The sequence below is a fragment of the Budorcas taxicolor genome, chromosome 12 (genome assembly GCF_023091745.1).
Source record: "Budorcas taxicolor isolate Tak-1 chromosome 12, Takin1.1, whole genome shotgun sequence".
NCBI lineage: Eukaryota > Metazoa > Chordata > Mammalia > Artiodactyla > Bovidae > Budorcas > Budorcas taxicolor.
The window spans coordinates 70725394-70748061 of NC_068921.1; the positions used below are offsets into that span (position 1 = coordinate 70725394).

A 22668-nucleotide genomic window follows, 5' to 3' on the forward strand; every position below is an offset into this window, starting at 1 on the left:
TTTCCTGGGGTTTTTCTGGGCAAGAATACTGGAGAGGGTTGCCATGCCCTTCTCCAGGGGATCTTCCCAACTGAGGAATCAAACCCAGGTCTCCTATGTTGCAGGTGGATTCTTTACCATCTGAATCTCCAGGGAAGCCCTATCTCACCACAATATTGGGCTAATGGAATTTCTCCACCAGGTATAGACTGTCATTCTCTGCAAACTAAAGAATTTTTCTGAATTGTGAAAAATCATCATTTTCTCTCAAGTGAAAGATTTCATCTAAGAATTTTTTCTATTTGTTCATGTAGATACATAGACTTTGGATAGAATTTCCCAAATGATGTGCTCCAAATGGGACATATATAAAAATAATGATTCTTCTTATTGGAGGGATATCAGGACCTCGGTCACTTGCTTCTGGGTCAGTATACTTCTTTCTGTATACCCATCACTGTCTCTGTTTCATAGTGTGACAGAGGTGCAGAAGCATTGGCCATGATGATATGGTCCATCAGATAGGTCTGGAGTCCAACCAGATGAGGGGGAATTGTGTGTGTAGCTTGAATTGGGCTTTTTTGGAATTCCTGGGAATGTAGGAGAAAGAAATGAAGTTGGCTTCAAGGAAGGGATTTATTTTGTGTTTATTGTACACTAGGATCTTTTGTGTCCTTCAGAAGTTGACTTTTTGCTTAGATACTATTTTCATCTTCTACGAACTTCTGTAAAGGGTTTGAAATGGCTGGCAATAAAAGATTCACAAATGTATATACATATGAAAGGAAAAGTGCTCAGTCATGTCCAGCTTTTTGGGACCCCATAAACTGTAGCCTGCCAGGATCCTCTGTCCATGGTATTCTCCAGGCAAGAATACTGGAGTGGGTTGCCTGTCCCTTCTCCAGGGGATCTTCCAAACCCAGGGATCAAACCTGGGTCTCCTGCATTACAGACAGATTCTTTACCATCTGAGTCACTAGGGAAGCCAGTATGGTGTGTGTGTGTGTGTGTGTAACAAAACTGTTAGATACAACCTCTTTAAATTGCCTTAGAATTTAGGGCCATGAAATCTGAACCTAACTCCAGAGCTTCTGAGAGCATTAGTAATGGGTCTTCAGTGGGTACCTAAGGAAAAAGCATTGGCACAGCTTCCATGGAGCCCTTCATTTTGATGTTACCTCTGCTTCCCAGGTTACGTGCTGGACTGGGTTAGTCATAAAAGGCCCTCACCTGGAGTGGTTTAGTCCCTCAGTCTTGTCTGATTCTTTGACTCCATGGACTCTAGCCTGCCAGGTTCCTCTGTCCATGGGATGTTCCAGGCACCAATACTGGAGTGGATTGCCATTCCCTTCTCCAGGGGAACTTCCTGACCCAGGAATCAAACCCGGGTCTCCTGCATAGCAGTCAGATTCTTTAATGACTGATTCACCAGGGAAGCCACCTGTGGAGACCCAGATTATTGAAATCTGCTAAAAACCAGTAATTTGGATTTTTTTAATTGACATTTTAGTATTTTTTTTTTTAACAAACAACAATGGCAAGCCAAGTGACCTAAAGGCTAGACATAGAAGGAGCCAGAAGGACTCCTCCCCATGAACATGAAGTTTGTAGTGTGGTAGGACACACAGTCAAGCCAGTGACCGTAAGAAACTGTTTTCTATAGGTCTAATAGGAGAGGCCAGACAGCCCTATTTTTCTCCACTTATGATTAGCATTTATTCCTTCAGAACTCCATGCTCTTCACTCTGAGTTTTCTTTTGATACCACAGCAGAGATGGGGAGAAACAGGAAAAGCACATGGGTCTCCATCCAGATCATGCAGTTTGCTTCCCAAGGGCTCCTGGCCACAGAGTCACAGTTCTGGTCGTTTGTTCCTCCTGCCTGCAGCTGTGGCTCTGGGATTCCCTGAGCACAAACTGCTCCTCTCTTTCTCTAGGATAAGCAATACCTTCCTGGGAAACTTTAGGACAATCACTTACCCTCCCAACCTCATATTTCTTACCTTAAAGAACAGCCAGTGTTAACTCAGACAAGCATCTCAACCTTCTCATCCCAGCTCCATTTTGGTCAAAATTTCAATCAACTGTGATTACTGCCTGCAAATCATTCATGCCATTCTTTCTATCTGTTAAACAAGCCTTTAAAATCAGTCATAAGTCTTAGAATGGTCTAAAAATATCCGGGTATTCTTCCCTGTGTTTCCCCAGCACCCTGTGCAGATCACGATCGATTTGTATCTACCTGAGATTGTAAACTTCAGAGGCCTTGGCCCAGACTGGGAGAATCTGCAAGTCCCTAGCACCTCACCCGACTTTCATAGCAGGCAGACACTAAATGTTGATTTCATTCTTATACTGTCTTCCAGGGTATCATACTTTTCCTGATAAAGATGGATGCTTAAATCAGCATCAACCAAGGATTTTGTTTTCTATTCTACGGGTTGTCTTTTTAGACCAAGGTCATTTCCCAAGAGAAAATCATCTCAGGGGATAATGTGATAATTAAGAGAATGTTCATGGAACTCAGCACAGGGCCTTACACACAGTGCACACATTGTAAATGGAATCTGGTGTTGTTATAATAGTTAACCTTTGGAATGGGCATTTTAAATACTTACTATAATGATAGAAAGATGGCTGTAAGTTGGGGGCAAGCTTAAATATGTCATAATGGCTCATGACATGGGCTTTCTGTCTTCGTGACTTAGGCTTTGCAGTCTCCATCAAGTTGCTTTTTCTCTCCCTGTGCCTCACTGTCTTCATTTGTAAAATTAGATAATACTGTTACTAGCTATGTTACATTGAATTTGTAATTAACCACTTCTTTATCCCTACATGGATAGCTGAGGCATCTGGATTCCTCATCTGTGATGCCTGCTCACTCATCTCTGTATTAACACCTGCTGACTCCTGAAAGTTTGAGATGCAGCTCCTACTCTCTGAGCCCCAAATAGTCTCATCTGTTAAAAATAGTAATGCCTGCCTCAAAGGGCTACTGAGTGTATCACAATAGCTGACACCTAGAAAGTTCTTATCAGAGTGTTAGGTGCATGCAATAAACATCATGAGGACCACCTATAATTGTATTTCTTTGGGAGGGAAAGCATTCCCTGCTGTTTCATCAAGTTTCAAGGAAAGGAGTTTATTCCTAACAAATCACTAAAGTTTACCTTTGAAAAGTATCCTTGACATGAAGGCCTCTGTATTTTCGCTATTTCAGACATTTCTACTTATGATTGGTGTGGTGGGCGTGATGGTGGCTGCAATTCCTTGGATTGCTATACCTGTGATTCCCCTTGGCATCGTTTCTTTTTTCCTTCGGCGATATTTCTTAGAGACGTCACGAGATGTGAAACGCCTGGAATGTACAAGTGAGTACCAGGGCTCTCAGGTTGGGAGGGCAGTGCAGCCTGTCTTCCATTCATACTGCAATTAACCAGACCCCTGAAACTCTGCAGACTGTTCTGTGGAATTTCTCACTGTTAACATTAGGTGATTGAATGTTCTGGCCCCTGTAGGTTTGGCCCTTAAGGCAGATGGAGCTGGTGGCGGGTCAGCTGCACTTCGTATTTTAGCCCAAGGAGGATGGATGTGAGCACCATGAGGACAGGGACCATTTCTGTCTTGTTCATGACACACTTCCTAACACAGAGTATCCACTCTATTAATATTATTCTTGAAAGTTTTCATCATGTTGAAACTAATGTAGAAGGAAAATAGAGAATTTTTCTTCTCCTAAGGTTACCAGAAATGACAAGGAAAGGACAAGAGACCTCAGGAAATACATGTCAGAAGTAATATATTTGAAGAATACATTCTTTCACATGTTCTAGTAAGTTGCAGTTGTTAAATGTATTGAAAAGATGTGTGTTGGTCACTCAGTCATGTCTGACTCTTTGCGACCACATGGACTGTACCCCACCAGACTCTTCTGTGCATGGAATTCCCCAGGCAAGAATACTGGAGTGGATAGCCATTCCCTTTTCCAGAGGATCTTCCTGACCCAGGGTCTGAACCTAGGTCTCCTGCATTGCTGGTAGATTCTTTAATGTCTAAGCCTCCAGGGAAGCCCTGTTGAAAAGATAAGCCCTGTTATTTTCAGGTTTGCTCTTTGTCATTGTCAGTATTTGGGTGACACCACACTGTTTGTATACCCCTTTCTCAAAACTATTCATATAAATGATGCTGAAAATAATCCTCTAAGAGAACTCAGGAGTGGGATCTGTTCAGTATGCATTTAGTAGATTACTCCATTCACCTTCCTAGTTTTAGAATAATGGGGAACAGGACCCTGGTGGTCCTGTGCTTCCACTGCAGGGGCTGCCACTTCTGTCCCTGGTTGGGAAACCAGATCCTGCAAGGTGAGGCAAAAAACAGAATGCTAGGAAACACATCAGTCAATTCTACAGGTAATCACAGATGATGAAATAATCCAATTTCTCTTATTAATGCACATATTTTATCAATATTAAAACAAAAATAAGGATGTTATAATAGAATGTTATATATTTTTTAAAAGTTATAAAACAATAGCCAAAAAGTAAGGGGAGAATATGTTTGTATCAGAGACCTCAACCATGAATAATTATTGCAAATTAATACCAACTTAACCCTCTAGAAACCAAGCTAAGAACAGACGCATATTGAGTCTCTTGCTTCTCGGTATCTACTAAGTGGAAAAAAATCTCAGTTCATCCAGTCAAAGGAGTTTTTTCTTTAATTGTGGCATTTGTATGTTTTGTTTTTAATAATAAACACTTGAGGTACTTATCTTTATTTGCAAAAAGGACAGTGATCATCAGTTTCATAAAATCTGTAGAAGATATTTTCACTCATCAGGAGAAGCAGCTAACCTCCTGTGAGGTCGAGTTTGGTGAGGTGTTAGGAAGGATGGGGAGCTGTAGAGTCCAGGTGTGTGTGTGATGTTCTACCTGTATAACTGAGTAGGATGGTGGGACCTGGGGAGGCAGAAGAGGAAGTGATGAGCTCCATCCAGTCTTCTGTGTAGACAAGGCTTCACACGTTTGATGGTTTGAGGCCACTCATGAAATGGAGTCATTCAACAGTCGTTGCAAAGCAGGTCTCTGGTACATTGATAACTGAATGACTATACTGTATACCTGAAAGTAGCACATTATTGTAAATCAACTATACTTCAATATGTTTTTTAGAAATTGTGGACAATTTCCACCTGATGAGATGCCAGAAAAATTTGGAGGGAGGTGTGTTTGAGAGGATCTTGATGAAAAAACAAGAATTTCTTTCTCTAAATCTAGCTGTGATTTGAATTTGATCAAAGATAGTTTCAAAGAGAATTCTCATTCCCAGGTCATTAAAGTGAAGCTTGGTGTGAGCAGTCACATGGAGGATTCCCTTTGCCAGATCGTGTGACCGCAGAGCCCGGGAAGCAGTGGTTTCCTCGCGTCCAGCCTCCCTGACTTTCTCTATCCTGTGTCTGTTTCTGCTTCCCCAGCACGGAGCCCGGTATTTTCCCACTTAGCATCTTCTCTCCGGGGACTCTGGACGATCCGGGCGTGCAAAGCTGAACAGAAGTTTCAGGAACTGTTTGATGCACACCAGGATTTGCACTCAGGTCTCTATTTCAAAGGATGGGATGTGCTCCCTTCTGAGGCTGACCTCCCTCTCAGGTGGCCTGGCTGCCCACACCTCTCTCTGTGTCACCCCTCATCCCTCTCTGCACACCTGCCTCCCCCACCCCTTCCTCTTAGCATCCCTCTGTCTATCCCTCTTCCCCATCACCACATGCTTTGCTCCCCTGACTGGCTTGCATTGTCCTTGCGTCACTGTGCCCTGTGGACTTCTGTCTCTTTAGGGCAAGAGTCAGCAAACTTTTCTTTTTTGCAAAGATCCAGATAGAAAATATTGTAGGCTTGTGTGCTATACTGGGTCTGTTGCAACTACTCACCTTTCCCGTTGTAGCACAAAGACAGGCAAAGATAATACATCAGCAAATGGCGGCACCTATGTTCCAATGAAACTTTATTTTCAGAACCAGGTGGTGGCTGTTCTCACCCTCCAGGTTGTGGTTTGCTGACTCTTTTCAGGGCATGGAGGGTGGCAGAAGTGATTGAGGAAATAATTTCCTGATTTGCCACCCACTTGATTATGTTTTTATCAGTGAAGTTTTTTTCCTAGGTAGAAAATTCAGAATTTCCTCTAAGTCTATAAAATCCAAGCCAAACTTTCCAATAATTGTTGTATTTTGAAGATAAAAATGGCATTTTGAAAGTCACATGCAGATCCTGTTAGCTGATGGTCACATAGACGCCGGCTCCTAAGAATAAACACCACAGGGCCCTGTAGTGAGGGCAGAAGGTGCTGGAATCAAAGTGTGAGCTGTGCTCTCTGCTGCGTGAGAGCTGGGAGCAGTCGGCCCTGTGAGAGGATGATCTTCACGCTGAAGCCCAGCACTGCAGGAAAGGCACTGATGAGGCGATTTTCCATCTTCCTTCTTGTGATCCTGTTTCTGTTGATAACCTGTGGGTTGACGTTTTCAGTGCGTGCTTCCTGGACTGATTCCTGTGTCTCCCATACACTGTCTTGTGTTAGAACCTAGTTTTCTGGACTCTTCAGGTTCCTTGTGTGTGTAACTTTGCTGTTCTACCTGTGTAAAATCTTCTGTAGCTCAACTGAGAAAATGCTCTCCCCCATGAGAAGCAGCTAACATGGTTTTTCTGCTTATGTATTTCACTTATTATGGTTCACAAACCCAGAGGCATGGTTCCTGCTTTTGACGATGTCCCGATGGCTCGCTGTGTATCTAGATGTCATCTGTGCCATCTTTGTCACTGTTGTTGCCTTTGGGGCCCTGATCCTGGTAGAATGTAAGTACAGATGTGAATATTTGTGGTATGTTTACAGTATATAGCTTTATTTGTAGTTATTAAACTCTTGTCATCTTGTCTAATATATATACTCTTTGGTTCTAATGAATTGTATTAAAGTGTCTGCATATGTGACTCCACAGTGTGGTCCATGTGAAGTCATTTGTGTCTTGATGAGAATTTTTATCTTTTTTTCCATTTACTTATTTATTTACAGTAGGTCCTTGTTGAGGCCATTAAAAATTTTTTTGAATGGCGTGTGGTTGATTTACAATGTGTTAGCTTCAGGTGTATAGCCAAGTGAATCTGTTGTACGTATAGCCACTTCTTAAAGATTCTCTTTGCATACCCATGAACATTGGGGTGCATGTATTTTTAAAATAATTTCCATTTTGATTAATGCTTCAAATGAATTGTCTTTTAGAAAAGAATTTCTGTTTTTGACTTTTGGAATCCTCAGGAGCAAAGACCAGGTATGAACATGCCTGCTCCAGCAGACCTGTGGTGCCTTGGGCCCCTGCTTTGGCTTGCCCAGGCCATTCTTTCATTTTTATTTTAAGTTTTATTGGGGTATAGTTCAGTTACACTGTTGTCTTAGTTTCCCATGTACAGCAAAGTCAATCTGCAATGCATAGACATATAGCTACTCTTTTTTAGGTCCTTTCCCAGGTAGGTCATTACAGAGTTCTCTGTACTTTACAGTAGTTCTTATTATTTATCTATTTTAATATTTTATATATAGTAGTATCTATGTGTAAATCCGAGTCTTCCAATTTATCCCTCCCCTCCCTTATCCCCTGGTAACTGTAAGTTTATTTTCTACATCTGTTACTCTATGTCTGTTTTGTAGATAAGTTCATTTATAGCCTTTTGTTATATTCCATATATAAGCAATATCATATTCTGTTTTCCTCTGTCTGACTTACTTCACTCAGTATGACTATCTCTAGGTCCAGCCATGTTGCTGCAAATGGCATTATTTGTTTCTCCCTTTGTTATGGCTGGGTAATATTCCATTGTCTGTATGATAGCACATCTTCCTTGTCCATTGCTCTGTTGATGGACATTTAGGTTGCTTCCATGTCCCGGCTACTGTGAATAGTGCTGCAGTGAACATTAGGGTGGACGTATCTTTTGGAGTTATGGTTTTCTCTGGGTGAAACCTCACTGTAGTTTTTTTTTTTTTTTTTTTTTCATTTTTCTTCACGGTAGTTTTGATATGCATTTCTCTAATAATTAAAGATGTTGACCATCTTTTCATGTGCTTTTTGGCCATCTGTATGTCTTCTTTGGAAAATGTCAGTTAGTCTTCTACCCATTTTTAAAATTTTGTTGTTTATTTATTTATTTATTGTTTAATATTGAAGTGCATGGACTGTTTGTATATTTTGGAGAGTAATCCCTTTTAAGTCACTTTGTTTGCAAATATTTCCCCCCATTGTTCAGGTTGTCTTTGATATTTTTTATGGTTTTCTTTGCTGTGCAAAAGTTTTTAATATTAATTGGGTCTCATTGGTTTATGTTTTATTTTATTTTCATTGCTCTAGGAGGTGGGTATAAAGAAAGCTTGCTGCAATTTATGTCAGAGAGAGTTCTCCCTATGTTTTCATCTAAAAGTTTTGTAGTGTCTGGTCTTACATTTATGTCTGTAATCCATTTTGAGTTTATTTTTGTGTATGGCGTTAGGGAATGTTCTAATTTTATTCTTTTACATGTAGCTGTCCAGCTTTCCTAGCACCACTTATTTGAATAGACTGTCATTGTCTATTCTTGCTTTCTTTGTCATAGGTGATCATAGGCACATGGGTTTATCTCTGGGCTTTCTGTCCTATTCTGTTGATCTGTATTTCTGATTTTGGTGCCACTAGCATTTGGTGGCTCTTTCAGTTACTGTAGCTTTGTGGTATGGTCTGAAAACATAGAGCATGATTCCTCCTAGCTTCATTTTTCTTTTTTTAAAATATAAATTTATTTATTTTAATTGGAGGTTAATTACTGTAAAATATTGTATTGGTTTTGCCATACATCAACATGAATCTGCCACAGGTATACACGTGTTCCACATCCTAAACCCCCTTCTTCCTCCCTCCCCGTACCATCCCTCTGGGTCGTCTCAGTGCACCAGCCCCAAGCATCCAGTTTCTTCTTTGTTTTTCTCTAGATTACATTGGCTATTCATGGTATTTTGTGTTTCCCTACAAAAATGTAAACTTCTGTGTTCTAATTCTGTGAAAAATGCCATTGGTAATTTGATAGGGATTACACTGAATCTGTAGATTGCTTTAAATAGTTTGTTTGTTTGTTTGTTTACAGTAGGTCATCATGGAGATATTTTATATTTTTATCTTTCTTTGAATGGGTTGAGGTCTATATAACTGTAGCAAGATGACCTTCTGAACATACCAGATAGTGTCCTGTAGTTGGATAGAGAGAACCAAGTTTACTATTAAGCTTTCTGTACAGCTTAGGTTATAACTTTAGGGCTACTTGGATCTCTTGGTTGTAGGGGTCTGGTGTACTGGTGTGAGAGTCTCTGTAGCAAAAACAGTATCCTCACTGCTGTGTGGGTCCCAGATGAGCAGTTGTTGGAATGTGTGGCATGAATTCACCATCCCTCACTATTCCATAGCAAGAACCCTGAATCACAGTCTTTAATAATGCAAAAATGAGAGTAATATTTTCGATTTAAAAGCACTGCCTTGTTTTGCGAAACCCATTACCTTGTTTTTGTGATTCCAACTGCAGCTATATTGGACATAGAAAGTGAAATTACATAATGATAATTGAAGCATATGGACAAAACTCTGAACAATGACATCCTCACCTATAGTACACTGTCAAGGGTACCTCAGTCCAGGTGGGATTAATATGATAAAAGACAAAAATGGAAAAGACCTAAGAGAAGTAGAAGAGATTAGGATGAGTTGGCAAGAATATACAAAAGAAGTGTACAAAAAAGATCTTAATGACCTGGATGGCCATGGTGGTGCGGTCACTCACCTAAGCCAGACATCCTGGACTGTGAAGTCAAGTGGGCCTTAACTTCAAAGCAAAGCTAGTGAAGGAAGTAGAATTCCAGCTGAGCAATTTTAAATCCTTAAAGATGATTCTTTTGAAGTGCTGCACTCAATATACCAGCAAATTTGGAAAACTCAACAGTGGCCACAGGATTGGAAAAGGTCAGTTTTGATTCCAGTCCCAAAGAAAGGCAATGCCAAAGAATGTTCAAGCTATCATGCAATTGCACTCATTCTGCATACTAGTAAGTTTATACTCAAAGCCCTTCAAATAAGATTTCAACAGTACACAAACCAGGAACTTCCAGCTGTACAAGCTGGGTTTACAAAAGGCAGAGGAACCAGAGATCAAATTGCCAATATTAACTGGATCATAGAGAAAACAAGGGAATTCCAGAAAAACATCTGCTTCATTGACTATGTGAAAGGCATTGAGAACTAAATAGACATTTCTCCAAAGAAGACATACAGATGGCTAACAAACACATGAAAAGATGCTCAACATCACTCATTATCAAAGAAATGCAAATCAAAACTACAATGAGGTACTGTTTCATGCCAGTCAGAATGGCTGTGATCCAAAAGTCTACAAGCAATAAATGCTGGAGAGGGTGTGGAGAAAAGGGAACTCTCTTACACTGTTGGTGGGAATGCAAACTAGTACAGCCACTATGGGGAACAGTGTGGAGATTCCTTAAAAAACTGCAAATAGAAGTGCCTTATGACCCAGCAATCCCACTGCTGGACATACACACCAAGGAAACCAGAATTGAAAGAGACACGTGTACCCCAATGTTCATCGCAGCACTGTTTATAATAGCCAGGCCATGGAAGAAACCTAGATGTCCATCAGCAGATGAATGGATAAGAAAGCTGTGGTCCCTATACACAATGGAGTATTACTCAGCCATTAAAAAGAATACATTCGAATCAGTTCTAATGAGGAGGATGAAACTGGTGCCTATTATACAGAGTGAAGTAAGCCAGAAAGAAAAACACCAATACAGTATACTAACACATATATATGGAATTTAGAAAGATGGTAACGATAACCCTGTATGTGAGACAGCAAAAGAGACACAGATGTATATAATAGTCTTTTGGACTCTGGGAGAGGGAGAGGGTGGGATGATTTGGGAGAATGTCATTGAAACATGTATAATATCATGTAAGAAATGAATCACCAATCTAGGTTCGATGCAGGATACAAGATGCTTGGGGCTGGTGCACTGGTATAACCAAGAGAGATGGTATGGGGTGGGAGGTGGGAGGGGGGTTCAGGAATGGGAACACGTGTATGCCTGTGGTGAATTCAGTTTGATGTATGGCAAAACCAATACAGTATTGTAACGTAAAATTAAGTAAAATTGAAAAAAAAAAAGCAAAAAGATGGAAAAATAAATAAATAAAAAATGAACCTCTTAGGTAAAAAAAAGGAAAGAAAGGCTTTGACTGTGTAGATCACAAGAAACTGTGGAAAATTCTGAAAGAGATAGGAATACCAGACCATCTTACCTGTCTCCTGAGAAACTTGTGTGCAGGTCAAGAAGAAATAGTTAGAACTGATGTAGAACAACAGACTGGTTCAAAATTGGAAAAGGAGAATGACAAGGATGCACATTTTCACTGTGTTTATTTAATTTATATGATGAATACATCATGCAAAATGCTGGGCTGGATGAAGCTCAACCTGGAATCAGGATTTCTGGGAGATGTATCAATAACCTCAGATATGCAGATGATACCACTCTAATGACTGAAAGTGAAGAACCTCTTGATGAAAGTGACAGAGCAGAGTGAAAAAGCTAGGTTAAAACTCAGCATTCAAAAAACTAAGATCATGATGTCTGGTCCCATCTGGGGAAAAATTGAAAGCAGTGACAGACTTTATTTTCTTGGGTTCCAAAAATCACTTCAAACTGTGACTGCAGCCATGAATGAAAAGATACTTGCTACTTGGAAGTAAAGCTATGATAAATCTAGACAGAATATTACAAAGCAGAGATGTCATTTTGCCAGCAAAGGTCCATATTGTGAAAGCTATATTTTTTCCAGTAGTCATGTGAGAGTTGTCAACGGATGTTAAGAGTTGGGCCATTGAAAAGGCTGAGGGCCGAAGAATTGATGCTTTCAAGCTGTGGTGTTGAAGACTCTCAAGAGTCCTTTGCACTGTAAGAAGATCAAATCAGTCAGTCTGAAAGGAAATCAGCCCTGAATATTCACTGGAAGGACTGATGCTGAAGCTAAAGCTCCAATACTTTGACCACCTGATGCGAAGAGCTGACTCATTAGAGAAGACCCTGATGCTGGAAAGATTGAAGGCAGGAGGAGATGTGGGTGGCAGAGGATGAGGTGGTTGGATGGCATCACTAACTCAGTGGACATGAGTTTGAGCAAACTCCGGGAGATAACGAAGGACAGGGAATCCTAGTGTGCTGCAGTCCATGGCGACACAGAGTCAGACATGACTTAGTGACTGAACAACAACTTTGTTCAGTTCAGTTCAGTTTAGTCGCTCAGTGGTGTCTGACTCTTTGCAGCCCCATCCATGAACTGCAGCACGCCAGGCCTCCCTGTCCATCACCAACTCCTGGAGTTTACTCAAACTCGTGTCCCTTGAGTTGGTGATGCCATCCAACCATCTCATCCTCTGTTGTCTAACAACTATGTTAGTTCTTTCTAAATTCATAATATTAAAAAAAATTTTTACTTATTTATGTGGCTGTACTGGGTCTTAGTTGGGGCACGCAGGGTCTTCAGTCTTAGTTGTAACAGGCAGGACTTAAGTTGCAGGATGTGAACTCTTAGTTGTGGCATGTGGAGTCTATTTAGTTCCCTGACCAGGGATTGAACCAGGGCCCCTGCATTGGGAACTCAGAGTCTTAGCTCTTGGACCACCAGGGAAGTCTCTCATAGTGTTTTTTTTTTTTACTTTATTATTGTCTCATATAACAGAGGTAGTATAATCAGTAATACTATCATTACATGCAAATGATTTAAATATTATAAAAGAGTCTTCTCACACTATATATAAAATATATAACTAAAAAGCTCTCCTGTATAGCACAGGGAAATCTATTTGATACTCTGTAATGACATATTACATATATGTCTGGCTAATTCACTTTACTGTACACCTGAAACTAACACAACTTTGTAAATCAACTATTATTCCAATAAAAATCATAAAAATAAAGGTGTCTTCTTTGTAGAGTGACAGGAGGAACTTGTGAGGGGTTGAGAAGTAGACTAACTTTATCCTTCTTCTTCCTCATTTAGCCTTGGATGCTGGGCATGTTGGCCTGGTGCTGTCGCTCACCATCACACTTACCAGGATGTCCCAGTGGTGCGTCAGGCAAAGTGTGGAAGTTGAGAACATGGTGATGTTTATCTTTCTGTTCTTACTCTTTTCAGTCTCCTTGCTGTTATTTGACACAGAAGCAATTCTTATGTAAAATAATGACACTGTTACTTTTACATCATTTTACAAAGTTTTTTACATTCTCTTCCATCTTCTTAAGGGCTTCCCTGGTAGCTCAGATGGTAAAGAATCCGCCTACAACACAGGAGCCACAAGAGACTCAGTTTCGATCCCTGGGTTGGGAAGATCCCCTGGAAAAGGAAATGGCTACTCCAGTATTCTTGCCTGGAGAATCCCCATGGACAGAGGAGCCTGGCGGGCTACAGTCCATGGGGTCGCAAAGCGTCGAGCACGACTGAGCAACTTTCAGTTTCACTTTCCATGTGCTTAAAGTTAATGTAAAATAAAATATGTACATATTTTTCTCAGTCATGTGTATGCCATGTCAGAAGGTTTTGTATTCATCACAAACTGTCTTCAAATACAATAAATGTCTCTGTAGGAGAGAGGTTCTGAAATTCTGGAGACAATATAAGCAAATTTTTTAGCAGCTTGTTTGTATTTGTTTCTTAATGGGTAATTCCTCATTTTTGGTAAAAGAAAATAATCCAGTATTTTGAGGTTTATTTAATTACTATGTTCCTCCACCCCTCCCCCATTTTATCATTTATTCTTGTGTGAGTTGAACACTGAATTTGCTGGTGGCCCCTCTTCCTGGTAGGATAGGCTCCCTCTCAGAACGTGCTAAGGTGTGGAGTCATAGTTGTTCAGAAGACCTTAATCGATGTGTATATTACACACTTTTGAATATTTGTACCTTCTCCTAAAGGGAGAAAAGCAATAAAAATAAAGTTTTTCCATTTCTTTCTTCTAACAGAGTAGAAGTAGTGAAAGTCTCTCAGTTGTGTCCAACTCTTTTCGACCCCATGGACTATGCAGTCTATAGAATTCTCCAGGCCAGAATACTGGAGTGGGTAGCCTTTCCCTTCTCCAGGGGAGCTTCCCAACACAGGGATCAAACCCAGGTCTCCCGCATTGCAGGAAGATTCTTTACCAGCTGAGCCACAAGGCAAGCCCAAGAATACTGGAGTGGGTAGCCTATCCCTTCTTCAGGGGAACTTCTGGACCCAGGAATTGAACTGGGGTCTCCTGCATTGCAGGGAGACTCTTTACCAACTGAGCTATCAGGGAAGCTCATAACAGAGTAGGAAACGACTGATTATTAAAATGAGATTTGATGACCATCCAGTTCTGTTCATTTGTAACACGTGGCCCTTCTGTAGCCACACATTACTAATTGGTGTCCATAAGTATTATTTTCTTTGAAAAAAAAATTTTATTCAGATGTGAAAGGAGAATCAATAAAATCTTACTATGCATTTCTTTAATTTTTTAACTTTAATATAAAACTGAAGGAAGTAGTCATGTGTACAAGTGTTGAAGATGATGAACAAGTTTTCAAATCATCCAAGGCCTCATCAGACTCCTACTTCTGTCCTTTGTGGATGTTGAGACCTGGGATGTTCTGCACTGTATAAAAGCAGAAGGTTTCATTTACAGTCTCTGAACATCCATAAACAAGACCTTCTGATACTAACTCCTGAGATGTCATATGTGTTTCAGATGATTTCAGTAGAAAGGGTGATTGAATACACAGACCTTGTGAAAGAAGCATCCTGGGAACTCGAGTATCGTCCACCGCCATCCTGGCCCAACAAGGGATTGATTTCCTTTAACAATGTGAACTTCAGGCATATGTTGGACGGGCCTCTGGTATTGAAGAACATCTATGCAGGCTTTTACCCAGGACAAAAGGTTAGTTTAAGCCATTTGCCTCTTTAAAATCTGGCTAAAGATTTAGCACCACATCCGCTCTTGACTTGTCAGTGTGTCAGGGGGACTCTGTTCCTAATGGATGCAGATTAGATCAGTGACATTGTAGGTGAATCTTTCTTGGAAACTGACCATGGGATGGGGATCCCAGGAAATTTCTTCCCTGTGTTGTGAGCTCCCTCGTGATGGTTGATGGGCCCTGGGGTCCAGGGCTCCATCTTAACATGACTCAGAACACTATATGTGACACCTGATTATTCATGCAAAGTCTGGGACGTCAGCCTTCTCTTCCTGGCCCTAACTCTCCAATATCTCATTCCTTTCCATCTTTTCTTGTTCGTATTTCTGAGATCGCCTCCTCCTCCCTCTGGTGCCCTCTGGTTTCAGCCTCCTTCTCTGTCCCTTAGCCCTTCCTGTAGACTTGTCCTCCACTCACCCACACTGAGCTGCCAGCCCCCTGCCCTCCCCCCACAGACTGCTTCTTTCTTTAGCCCAGATCTGATCCTGACTGGGCTGGGTGAGCTGCTGCTGGAACCATAGCATAGCCTCAAGTCCACTCCAGCAGGGACTGTGAGGTGAGCTTGTGTCCAGCAGAGAAGAGCCTCAATAATGACCCAGTCAGCAGTGAGGAATCATGGTATGAGATGGAGGCAAGGTCTAGAGACTGACTCAAAGTCAAAAGCAAATTGATGGGAGCAAAGAAGATCTGTGTGGGAGACGGCAGAGAGGCTGGTGTCCTGGACCTGTTAGCATCCATGCCTGCTTGTGATGTTCCTTCCACACTCAGCTTGAGGCCCTCAGCTGGGATCAGGACAGAATCTTGAAGATGACACTAAGCCAAAACAGACAAGGTGTTAGGAGCTCTTCCCCACCGCTTTCTGCAGCCAGTGTGTCTGACAACGCCACCGCACGCAGATTGTGTGTAGTTTCTCCCAAAGCACCACGTCCTCCCTGTTCCCAGTGCACACGCTGCCCCTCAGCCTCAGAGACCCAGGCCCTCCGTCATCTGGATGGTGAAACTCTCTGCATTTTCTGAGTCAACTTGAATGCATCTTTGAGACCTTGAGTTCTTCCTTAGTGTCTTATATATTCTTTTAAGGTAACGTTTATGGTACAGCTATGTTCATAGCAGCCAAAAGTTGGAAGGAACTAAATCCTTACAATGAAGTATTATTCGGCCTTAAAAAGGAAGAAAATTCTGACCTGTGGATAAACCTTGATGACATCTTGCTAAATGAAATAAGCCAGACACAAAAGGAATGAATACTCTGATTTCACTTATGTGAGGTTCCAAGAGTGGTCAAATTCAAGAAAACAGGAACTAGGATGGTGGTCTCTAGGAACTTAGGGAGAGTAAATGGGGAGTTGTTTGTTTAATGGGTAAGAATTTCAGTTTTATGAGGCAGAAAAAAAAAATTCTCAAACTTGGTTTCACAACAATGTGAATGTACTGAACATCAAACTGTCCACTTAAAAATGGTTAAATAGTTAAATTTTATAATATGTGAATTTTATCATGATTAAAATGAGATAGCACCTGTGGCATGCTTTGCAACTTGGGATGTGTATCTCATAGTACCTTGAGGCTTTTTAGTCAGAGAGTATCTTGTTTTCATCTTTGTTCCCAGAGGGTAGCATTCTGCAGGGCACAGAGACGGTGCTGAGGGACTGCTGGTTGTGAGGGTAGGTGAGTAACACAGGTGTGAGCAAGTGGAAACCAACACACACACACACAAACACACGACAACTCTAAATAACTGAAAGAACTGCCCTTTAAAACTCTTACCACCCCACAGACCACTAGTGGACAATAGCTATAATTTAATGAATGAAGCCCTTGTAACATAAAAGAATATTCAACTTAATGCCTGAATGTTACCCAGGGAACAGCTTCAGTTAGTCACAGGGCGAAAACTGGTCCTCAATATTTCCAGTTCCATTGTAGGTCAGGAAAAAGGTGAACTGCCATGTCAGGAAAACATTAATCACAGCTCTTGATACAATCTTGTCCCTGAGAGCACTGTATGTGATGTTTACTTACTCTCAGACAATGTGTCTGTCCAATTTTCTGTTGTAAATGTAATTCTGTTCACCTGTATGTGTTTTAAATTTTCCCCAAAGCCATAAGATATGAATTATCTAGGAAACCCTATAGTACAACTTAGGAACATAACAGATTCTTATTCTTCCTTCTTAAAACCTGTAAATCATAGGATCATTAAGATTCTAAAATGTTTGAGGGAAAATTGAATTTTGAGACTGAATGATAACTCCAGTAACTTGACTTTTGATCTGTACCTTGGTCCACTCTCAATATCACTGTTGACTTCATCTCTGTGTTTGGAAATGATACCCAGGCAGTGCGTTCATGAATTGATTTCACTCTTCCTGTTTATATCTCAGGTTCCCTCTCCTGCTCACCTGTCCCAGCCCCTGTCACTCCAGGACACCCCTTTGGTGCTGGATTTGATTGAGAGAAGCTATTGTCTGGGGTGGGGGGTGGGGGTGTGGGGACAGGGGACGTGGGAGTGAACCAGCCCACAAGAAGTGGGGCTTTATTCTCTTTCCTTCATTTCCTCTTCTGTCCCTGTTTCTAGAAGTTAGAGTCAATAGGAGAGTATAGTAGGTACTATGCAGGAATTTAATTCACAGAAGAAATGGCAAGTGAAAATAAAGACCCAGGACTTCCCTGGTGCAGCGGATAAAAGTTCACTTGCCAATGCAGAGGACACTGATTCAATCCCTGGTCTGGGAAGATTCCACATGCTACAGAGCAACTAAGCCCTGCACCACAACTACTGAGCCCCCATGCCACAACTCCTGAAGTCTTTGCTCAGCAACAACAGAAGCCCCCTCAGTGAGAAGCCCGTGCACTGCAAGAGTAGCCCCTACTCATCACAACTAGAGACAGCTCGTGCAGAGCAATCAGGACCCAGCACAGCCAAACAGAAAAAAATTCAACATGAGGTAAATAGCACCCTAGACTTCCTGGTTAGAGTCTGAACATGGGCTGCATTTTTCATTTAGATGATTTTGTGGTTGATTTGATCATTTTAGACAATCCTGAGCAATAAAGTATTTTCCAGCTCTCGAGGTAGATTGATTCTGCTTTGTTTTTGCTCACAGCAATTACTTGGATGATACATTTTTACAGATGCTTAGTAGATCATGCTATAATGTGCAAAAATATTTGTTTCCTACATTTTTTTCTTTTTTTTACACAATATTTTCTTAAAACCCACTCCTCTCCCTCCCAGATTATCCCCTTCTCCTGCTGGCTTCCTAATTCCCTGTAACTCAGACAGTGGTGCCAGGGCCAGCAGCATCTGCCTCTCCTGGAGCTTCTTAGAAATGTAGAGTCTCAGGTCCACCCAGACCACCTGACTCAGATTCATATCTGAACATGACCTCTTCCTTTCTCTCTCATGGGCAGTTTTTGATGAGTGATAACCTGTGATTCCCAAGACATGTCTTTGACAGTTTGAAATTGAACTCAAGAATTCCCAAGTCTCTGTTGTGACTGAGCAAGAAGCTCTAGAATGTTCTGTGCCCCTAGATTTACTTACTTTTATGCTCTAAAAGTTTAACCTTTGCCTTATAATCTAACATTTCTTTGCACCTTTCCAGTGGAGTCTGTCTTCATTACAGGCAGTTTTCATCCTGCTGTCTGTCCTTCCCCACACCAGTCTCCTGCAGGGACCAGAGGGATTTCCCACGGGCTCAGCCCTGCCTGGACCTGGAGTCAGAGACAGCCCCGTGCAGCAGTGTATGTGTGGCTGTTTCACCACCTGATGGGATCAAAAATGAGTCTTGCCACTCCAAGCAGGGCACGAGGTCTATTTGGCCTGTTCCCCAGGCATCATGTGCCCCACTTAGCTGCAGGTCTCTCTTTCAGTCTGGCTGTGGGTGCCGGGTCTTCCTGCTGACAGCTGGTCCACCTGCCCTCAGGTACCCTCTTTGCTCTCACTCACCACATGTATGCCTGTGTCCATGTCATGCTTTAACTCTCTGACCATAAGATCTCTATGGTAGGCCTGTTCCTTTAACTGCAGCTACACCTCTCCCCACTTTCTCTGTTCTATCTACACAGAGGGGCATGGTAAGATGTCAGGCCATACAGCGATAAGGAGTCCCATCAGCAGATGGAAAAGAGGCCAACAGATGTGGATGTGAGTCCCCTCCTGCTACTTATGGGCTCTGATATTCACACAGACTAATTTATCTAAGCCTCAATCTTTTCTTATGCAAAATGGAAGCAAAAGGATGTAACCTGTAGGGTTGATGTACAACTTAAACAAGATAAGACATGTAAAGCATCCAGAATAAATGCTTGGACAAAAATGGTCATCGTTTTCATAGGGTGTAAAATGACCATAACCACTTACACTGCGGAGGTGTTGTCTGTCCCATGAGAATGAGGTGTTGGCCATTTGAAGTTGTATTTATGGCTATAGGATCCATCTGCTGTGTTTGTTTCTGTCTGATTTATCTTATACCTAAATAATGTGGTAATAGATTTCCCATAAATTTCTCTGGCTTGAGTTAAAAATCTCATCTCCCAGTGGAAGTGTCTTTGTCTCAGGATACCACAGGTAATACAAATAAGAAAAAGTCAAATCCAATACAGATCCTGATGTCAACATATACAGTCTAGTTGAAGAAACAAGAAAATTACTATATCAGCTTTGTAAGCTAGAACGAGGTCATAATTTTTATAGACATTTATAAAAAATGACATAACATCTGTTAGAGTTGGAACAAGCCCACATGAGGAGACACGGAGAGCATTTCCAAGGAATTATACATGTGAGACAGACTTAGTGATGTGTGGTTAGGGTTTCAGCAGCTGGAAATGCATATGGAAGGCATTCTGGAAGCTGAGACCAGGATAAGCCAAAGCATGATGCCCTGAGAGAGTGAATGAAGACCTAGACACCTGCAAAGCACTCAGGAAAATAAACTACCAGGTGTGTAACACACATTTTTACATTCAACCCTCACCACTAGCTAGTGATGCCAAGGACTCTGACTCATGTACATGAAGGAAGGAGATGTTAGTTTTGTAGAAGAGATGTCCTGGAGTGGAGTATTGAGTGCTGAGCTGGCATTCAGTTTAATCTGAGAAGTGAGAGCACATGGACCAGAGTGGGCAGGTGCAGGGGGGGGCAGGGAGCCAGGAACTGTTATGCCTCCAGCAAGACATTCTGGGAAAGTGATTCCACTTTTTGGGATCAAATTGATGTCGATTAAAACAAAGCTGTAACACTGGTATTTGTGAACAGGCAGGGAAATGGGTGGGAGTAGAAAATGGTCTTATACTTCTGGAGGGTAGATTACCAGCTTAATAGCTTCCTCTGAAAATGTTCATACTTTGCTGTTGTTCAGTCACCTAGTCATGTCCAACTCTTTTCAACCCCATGGAATGACACACACCAGTTTCTCTGTCCCTCACCATCTCCTGCAGTTTGCCAAGTTCATGCTCATTGTATCAGTGATGCCATCCAGCCATCTCATCATCTGTCATCCCCTTCTCCTCCTGCTTTCAATTTTTCCCAGCATCAGGGTCTTTTCCAATGAGTTGACTGTGTCAGGTGGCCAAAGTATTGAAGTTTCAACTTCAGCATCAGTCCTTCCAATGAATATTCAGGAGTGATTTCCTTTAGGATTGACTGGTTTGATCTCCTTGCTGTCCAAGGGGTTCATACTTGCTGTCCAAGGGGTTCATACATGACTCTCAGCAATTCCATATCTGAGAATTTATGTGAAGGAAATGATTAAGGTTCTTTGCAAAGATATAGCTTCAGGGATATTTAGCACAGAGTTATTTATAATAACAAACTAATTGATGCTGCCTAAATATCCAGCAGTAAAGGATTTGTTAAACAAAATATCACATGTACTCTAATATTATACAACCATTAAAGTAAATATTTTTATGAATTATGAAATGAAAGCACATATAACAGTAGGTTCACATTAATCCCATTTTGTTTAAATATGTGAACATGTGTCTTTAAGAATACATACGAAAAGAAATAGAACAACAACAAGAAAACGAACACATGCAGAAGCCTAGAAAGTAAAAACATCATTATAAGAATTTTTTTTTTTTTCAGAATGCTGGGGTATAGCTAGCATTTATTTACTTTTCAAATTCATCTGCACTGACTGTGATTAAGGAAAGAGTTTATTTTAATTTGTTTTTTATACACTATGATCCTGGGAAAGAAGTAATGAGAGTAAAGTAAGGAAGATGGATGAAGGACTTGTTTTGTGTGCTGCATTGCTTGATGATTATGTTGAGTTTGATGTGTGAAGAGAGATCCAGGAGCAAGTGTCTAACAAACTGTGTCATCATCAGAGACCAGCCTGGTTGGAAAAACAGAAAGGGGCCACTGCAAGCAAATAACAGAAGATTTTCTCCAAGTGTCTTTATAATTGTATCTACTTATTTATTTTTGGCTGGGCTGGGTCTCTGTTGCTGCTCTGGCTTTTCTCTAGTTGCCACATGTGAGCTTCTCACTGTGGTGTCTTCTCTTGTTAAGAACAAGGGCTAGTGTGAGGGCTTCAACAGTTGAAGCATGTAGGCTCATAGTCATGGTTCCTGGGTTCTAGAGCGCAGGATCAATAGTTGTGGCGCATGGGCTTAGTTGCTTCACAGCATGTGGGATTCTCCTAGACTAGGGATTGAACCCATGTCTCCTGCATTGGCAGGCAGATTCTTTATCACTGAGCCATCAGGAAAGTGTCTTTAGATGGAAGAATGTGAGGTTACTGATACTGGTGACACTCTCCATGGGCAATTGGTAAAACCCTTTGGTTACCCAGAAAAGACATCCAGACTATCGCTTTATGACTGAACTCTAGGAATTATCAGAGTCAGGTTTTCTTTGAGTTCTCTTTTTCTTTTTGGAGGCCTGTGGCCATGCAGCATGTGGGATCTTAGTTGCCTGACCTGGGATCGAATCCACGCCTCCTGCAGTGGAAGCACAGAATCTTAAATATTGGAATGGCAGGGAAGTCCCCTGGCTTTTTAGTTGTCTTCACTGGAGTTTGAAAATCACTGTCCTGTGGTCATCAGCAGTCCTGTGGTCCCTACATATCTCAGTCCATTTGCCCAAAGTTTACAGATGTTCCTGTTTGCACAGAAGGATCAATTTCAGTGGAGCTGATCACATGGGAACATATACACATTCTCACAGATCAGTTCTCACCTGTGTCCTAATGTGTGTAGATTTACGTATGGGAACACTCAAATACAGGCACACCTGTTTTACTGTGCTTCTCAGATAATGCTTAAAAAAAAAAAAAATACCCGAATTGGACATTTATGGCAATGCTGTCCAGCAAGTACATTGGCATCATTTTTCCTATAGCATTTACTCACTTCATGTCTCTGTCACATTTTGATAATTCTTGCAATATTTCAAACCATTTCATTATTATTATATGTATTATTCTGATCTGTGATTAGTGGTTTTTAATGTTTCTACCCTATAAATGCTCAGATGATTAGCATTCTTTTAGCAATAAAGTATTGGAAATTAAGGTATATACATTTTTTTATATATAATGCTCTTGCACATCATTAGACTACAATATAGTGTAAACATAACTTTTATTTGCACAGAGAA

At 41.2% G+C, this 22668-nt stretch overlaps 1 protein-coding gene across 1 annotated transcript in view; it reads left to right on the top strand.

The window, feature by feature from the left end:
* LOC128057705 (ATP-binding cassette sub-family C member 4-like) overlaps positions 1 to 22668 on the top strand; it is a 390282-nt gene that overhangs the window by 338988 nt on the left and 28626 nt on the right. The window contains exons 21-25 of the mRNA XM_052650189.1: positions 3199 to 3349; positions 5452 to 5571; positions 6713 to 6823; positions 13120 to 13220; positions 14825 to 15016. Coding sequence (XP_052506149.1) covers positions 3199 to 3349; positions 5452 to 5571; positions 6713 to 6823; positions 13120 to 13220; positions 14825 to 15016 — 675 coding nt within the window. The remainder of the gene's footprint in view (positions 1 to 3198; positions 3350 to 5451; positions 5572 to 6712; positions 6824 to 13119; positions 13221 to 14824; positions 15017 to 22668) is intronic.